Genomic DNA, 6,000 nt, shown 5'->3' on the forward strand with positions numbered 1-6,000 from the left:
AACACCTTACTGAAGTCCATATACCTCACATCGACCGCTCTGCCCTCATCAACCTTCTCTGTTACCTCTTCAAAAAACTCAATCAAGTTTGAGAGACATGATCTCCCACGCACAAAGCCATATTGCCTATCCCGAATCAGTCCTTGCCTTTCCAAATACATGCACATCCTGTCCCTCATTTATTACTCATAATTATAAAGACTTAACCACATTGCTGTGGGTCTGGTGTCCTTCTTTAAAGGATATTAGTGAACCAGATGACAATTGACAACGATCATCATTCGACTTAATTCCAGATAGTTATTGAATTCGAATTCCACCATCTGCCATGGTGGGATTTGAACCCAGCTCCCCAGATCATTGCTTGGGTCTCTGAATTAACAGACTAGCAATAATACCACTAGGCCATTGCCTGCCCTTCTTAATAGTTGTTAAGAAGGCTGATAGGATCTTTAGGTATATAAATAAAGACAGATAGTATAAAAGCAAGTAAGTGATGCTACACCTCTACAAATCATTAATCAAATCACATTTGGAGTATTGTGTTCAGTTCTGAGCACCTAATTTAAGGAAGCCCTGAAGAGAATTCAGAGGCGATTTACTAGAATGATACCAGGAATGGGAGATTTTATGTCTAAGGAAAGATAAGAGAAATTGGCCTTATTGTCCTTGGAGCAGAGAAGATTAAGAAGTGACCATACTGAGATGTTCAAAATGATGAACAATTTTGATAAGATAAAAAAGGGTATTCTGTTTCCACTGGTTGGTATGTCAGTAACTAGGGGTCACAATTTCAAGATTGTCAGCAAAAGAGCTAGGAGTTGGATGAGGAGAAACTTCTTTACTTAGGGAGTTGTTGTAATTTGGAATCCCCTGTCTGGGGAGAGTGGTGGAGGAAGATTCCATGGGAGGTTTCAGAAGAGAGATGGATGCATATTTGATAGTGATGAATTTGGAGGGGTATTGGAGATATGGGTGAAGAGTAGGAATAGTTGGGTAGGTCTTTCAGGACACATACTGACAAGATATGGACAGCATGGTGACTCAGTGGTCACTGCTGCCTCACAGTGCCGAGGATCTGGGTTCGATTCTAGTCTTGGGCGACTGACTGTGTGAAGTTTGCACATTCTCCCCCTGCGTGGGTTTCCTCTGGGTGCTTTGGTTTCCTCTCACTATCCAAAGATGTGCAGGTTAGTTGGTTTAGCCATGCTAAATTGCCCATAGAGTTCATGGATGTATAGGTTAGGTGCATAATATGGGGTAGGGGGAATAGGTCTGGGTAGGTTACTCTTCAGAGGGTCGTGTGGACTTGTTGGACCAAATGGCCTGTTTCCACACTGTAGCGATTTTGTGATTCTATGAAGATGGATGTAATGGCCTCCTCTATGTAAAATTCTATAATTGTGTGATTTACGATGACTCCTGGAGATTATGTTGTTATCAGTTTTTGAAAACAATTTGTAGTTTAGGTTGAGGTTCCAGATGTAAGTTTGCTTACTGAGCTGGAAGATTTGTTTTCAGATGTTGTGTCACCATGCTAGTCACATTATCAGTGAGCCTCCGGTGAAGCGCTGGCAGTATGTCTGCTTTCTGTTTATGTGTTTAAGTTTCTTTGGGTGGGTGGTATCATTCCTTGTTCTTTTCTCAGATGGTGGTAAATGGGATCCAAATCGGTGTGTTTATTGATAGAGTTCCGGTTGGAATGCCATGCTTCAAGAAATTTTCGTGCTATTCTCTGTGGCTTGTCCTAGGATTGATGTGTTGGCCCAGTCAAAGTGGTGTCCCACGTCCTCTTTATGTAAGGACACCAGTGATAGTGGGTCATGTCATTTTGTGGCTAGTTGATCTTCATGTATCCCCGTGGCTAGTTTTCTGCCTAGATTCATTAGCCGCTATTTAAGTGTGTTGTTAGGTTTGTAGTCTACCATGGTGCCGAGAGATCTGAGTAGTCTGGAAGTCAGTTCAGAGATGTGTTTGTATGGTAATGTGGCTAGGGTTTCTGGGCACAATGTAAGCATGTATCCTTGCAAACAGAAGTTGACTGCGACAACACATCCATCCTAGAACAAGCTACATAGAGACACGCATGAGAATTCTTTGAAGCGTGACATTTCAACTGGAACTCTGTCAATAATCATATTGATTTGGACCCCATCTGTCATCCTCTGAGAAAAAGAACCAGAAATGATACCACCCACCCAAAGAAACCTAAACACATAAATAGAAAACAGGACGTACCACCAGCGCTTCACCGGAGACTCACTGATGTTATCTATGGTGACAAAACGTTTGAAAACAAACCTTCCAGCTCAGCAAACAAACTTATATCCATTATATTGTTATTTACATTCGTTTGCAGGAAGTATATCAGCTATACTCTGCTTCCCAGAGAATGTGTCAGTATTTACTGTGGATTCCCGCTTTGTGTGACAGTATTTATGGTGTTTCTCAGAACGAAAGTTAGATTTACAGTAGTTTCTTGGGAGTGTGTTACATTTATAGTGATGATTTGGAGATGCTGGTGTTGGACTGGGGTGTACAAAGTTAAAAATCACACAACACCAGGTTATAGTCCAACAGGTTTAATTGAAAACACTAGCTTTCGGAGCACTGCTCCTTCATCAGATGGTTGTGCAGCATAAGATGATAAGACCCAGAATTTATAGCAAGAGTCTACAGTGTGATGCAACTGAAATTATATATTGAAAAAGACCTGAATTATTTGATAAGTCTCTCATCTTTTAGAATGAACATGTTGGTTTCAGTTCTTTCATGTGTAAATCTAAGAAGTTTTTTTTAAAAGTATATTCTCAAGTGGACTTTAAGAGCGCAGTGGCACAGTGGTTAGCACTGCTGCCTCACAGCGTCAGAGACCCGGGTTCAATTCCCACCTCAGGCGACTCTCTATGTGGAGTTTGCACATTCTCCCCGTGTCTGCATGGGTTTTCTCCGGGTGCTCCGGTTTCCTCCCACAATCCAAAAATGTGCAGGTCAGGTGAATTGGCCATGCTAAATTGCCCATATGTTAGGTGAAGGGATAAATGTAGAAGAATGGGTCGATGTGGACTTGTTGGGCCGAAGGGCCTGTTTCCACACTGTAGGGAATCTGATAATCTGATAACAGGTGCCATGTCAGCTCAGATAATGCATTAAAGGTGTGAGGCTGTCTGTGCCCCAAAATACAGAGTGATTCTATTTCTAGAAAAGGGATTTACAGAATCTTACATGGATTCATGCAGTTTTTGAGCAAAATAAAATGTAATTCTGCAAGTACAAATCCATCCCACAAACTTATATATGTGTGTGTGTGTATGTTTGATTGAGAGCGAGAGAGAGTGTAGTGCAGTGGGGTCACCTGTAGTGTGATATGAACCCAAGGTCCCGAACTTGGCTATTAGCCACTTTGCATTGTTGCCTGTCCTGAAGTCTGTCTTAGAGGATGGTCACCCAAAGGTCTGTCATCGATTGCACTGAACTGCTGAAGTGTTCTCTGATTGGGAGGGAACACTCCTGTCTGTTTGTTCTGCTCTGTCCATTCATCTGTTGCTGTAGCCTCTGCTCAGTCCTGCCAATATATCATGCCTCAGGGCCTCCTTGCCTGCAGCGTATGAGATAGACAACGTTGGCCGAGTAACATGAACACCTGCCACGTACATGGTGGGTATGTCCCACCATGTAAAATAAATTTACAGTGGTTACTGGAGAGAGTGTCACATTTATAGTGTGTTCCTGGGTCTGATAGTATTTACACTGATTCCCAGGGGAGTGTGTTAGATTTAAAGCTGTTCCCAGGGAGTGTGTCAATTTTACATTGGCTTGCCGAAAATATGTAAGATTTACAGTGGTCTTGGGGAGCATGTCAGTTTTACTATGTTTCTGTGGGGAGTGTGTCAGATTTGCAGTTGTTCCCAGAGAATGTGTCAGCTTTACAATGTTTTCCCGTATACAGAAGACAAGATTTTTAAATGAAATCTTGATACATTCCTGAGCAAAAACCTCCCTCTGTTTGAAGAAGACATCATTCTCTCACACATTAGCCTCAGTTTGATAGACAGAATGTGAAAGGGAGTCTGTGTTCAGACTTTAATTAATGGGTTGTAATCTTATTTTCTTAATAGGGGCGAAACAGCACTACACAAAGCAGCATTCCATCGATATCACACAATTTGTCGTTTTTTAATTGATGCTGGGGCCTCGCTGATGCAGACTGATTTTGAGGTAAGGAATTGCCATTACAGGTGGGTGTATTATTAGGAACAAGAACAGCTTGTTAGACCAAGTCTTTTTTCATAAACCATAAGCCCCAATCCTCAACCCATTCTCCTGTCAGAAACTCTGCCCAATTGTGATACTGATAACGTTATTTAAATCACCAGTCCTTCTTAATCAAGTGTCCCATTTCTCTTTTGGATGCAAAGGAGTCCACATGACTCCCTCTTATTGCCTCTTACTCTTTAACTCTGATCCCTTGGAAATGATCCCCCAACCCACTTCAGGCTGGTGAAGAGCAGCTTGCAATTGATTTTGTCCACTCTAACCAAAATTGTCTACATAATCTCCTCAAACTCCCTTAGTATCTCCTCTAGGTCCATCCTGTATCATCTACAATTCAGCCTAATGCAATAGGAAAGACAGGCTCTAAATAATCCCTGAAGCGCCCATACTCCATCTTGCTCTGTATAGTTACCTATTTTTGCTGCTGCCTGTGTGAAGGGTCTTCATAGGCTACGTGCCCATGCTTTTAATCTTCATCAATGCATGCATATTTCTGAAGTTTTGTTGAGTTATTCAGTTTTTCTATTTCTCAAATATTTCTGTGCACAATTATACATCTATGCACAGTGCTCACCACCAACAGAGATCCACACAATGTCACATTGACAACATCTGTTTGTACAGCACTTAGGTTCACACGGCGATGTACAGATTGATGCATGTTGGCACCAACACCTTTCACATGAACAGAGATGTGTATCATATATCATACACACATATGTATTCACATTAATAAATTGGTATGGTAGTGTGGTGGGTATGTGAATGAACTAATAGCGGGCTTGGATTTAATAATGAGAGTTTAGATCTCAGCATGGTAAGAGAATCTCAGTGAAAATATTTTGAAATAAAAAAAACTAGCATCAGGAATAATCACAAAGCTGTCTGACTGTTATAACCCCACATGTGACTTCAGTACAATCCAATAAAGCTGTCTTCTGAAGTCCCACACTCAATTGTATTGCCACTTCCACAGAAATGAGCTAAAGCAATGCCACACCTCTCCCAAAGGAGTTAAAATACACAATCATACATCCATCAGTACACTCAAAAACATGTATGCTGCCTCTCCAGGATGTGGTTTACTTCTGAACTTGTTTTGTCTGTGGTCACTGTATTTCTATCTCTGGTTCTCACCAGGGCAACACTCCACGACACAAAGCACAGGAGGCTGGTGACCTGGAGCTAGCTGCCTACCTGGAGAACCGGCAGCACTACCAGATGATGGCACGTGAGGACCTGGAGACAGCTGTTTGAGAACAAGGATGTTGGCAAGACAGAGGGAAGGATGGGGAGGCATTTGCTATTTGCCTTCACCCATTGAATTCAGTCACTGCTTCCCTTTTATACCCTAATGCTTGATGGATGAAAAGGAAAGTGACATAACGTTAGGGAAAGATGGTGGCAAGAGATGCCAGTTACTGAGACAGCAGTCAAAGAGCATATTACTCATCACACAGTCCACATTAAGGAGCTGAGGCAGCCGCACACAGAGGAGGAGGTAGGGGCTACATCAATGGCCCTTTGGAACCCTGTCCAAACTGTAAATTACTGTGTTCTCCACTTCAGAACAAGGAGAGCAATCATTCTTCAAAACTCCCTCATATACAACAACTGGCACCTTTCACAATCTGGGCTTTCCCCTGGATTCATCACAATCTCTAATTCAATCAGAAAGGTATGTACAGTGATGCCTGATGATGCTGAGTTCATGCACCTTCGGAA

The 6,000-nt window shown here is 42.0% G+C and overlaps 1 protein-coding gene across 1 annotated transcript in view; it reads left to right on the forward strand.

Annotated features, from left to right (window-relative positions):
* The window catches only part of dgki (diacylglycerol kinase, iota), a 197,505-nt gene extending 191,973 nt beyond the window's left edge, over nucleotides 1-5,532 (forward strand). The window contains exons 30-31 of the mRNA XM_060839555.1: nucleotides 4,119-4,218; nucleotides 5,416-5,532. Coding sequence (XP_060695538.1) covers nucleotides 4,119-4,218; nucleotides 5,416-5,532 — 217 coding nt within the window. The remainder of the gene's footprint in view (nucleotides 1-4,118; nucleotides 4,219-5,415) is intronic.
* Nucleotides 5,533-6,000: the final 468 nt, after the last annotated feature.

The sequence above is a fragment of the Hemiscyllium ocellatum genome, chromosome 19, assembly GCF_020745735.1.
Source record: "Hemiscyllium ocellatum isolate sHemOce1 chromosome 19, sHemOce1.pat.X.cur, whole genome shotgun sequence".
In the NCBI taxonomy this organism is placed as follows: Eukaryota; Metazoa; Chordata; class Chondrichthyes; order Orectolobiformes; family Hemiscylliidae; genus Hemiscyllium; species Hemiscyllium ocellatum.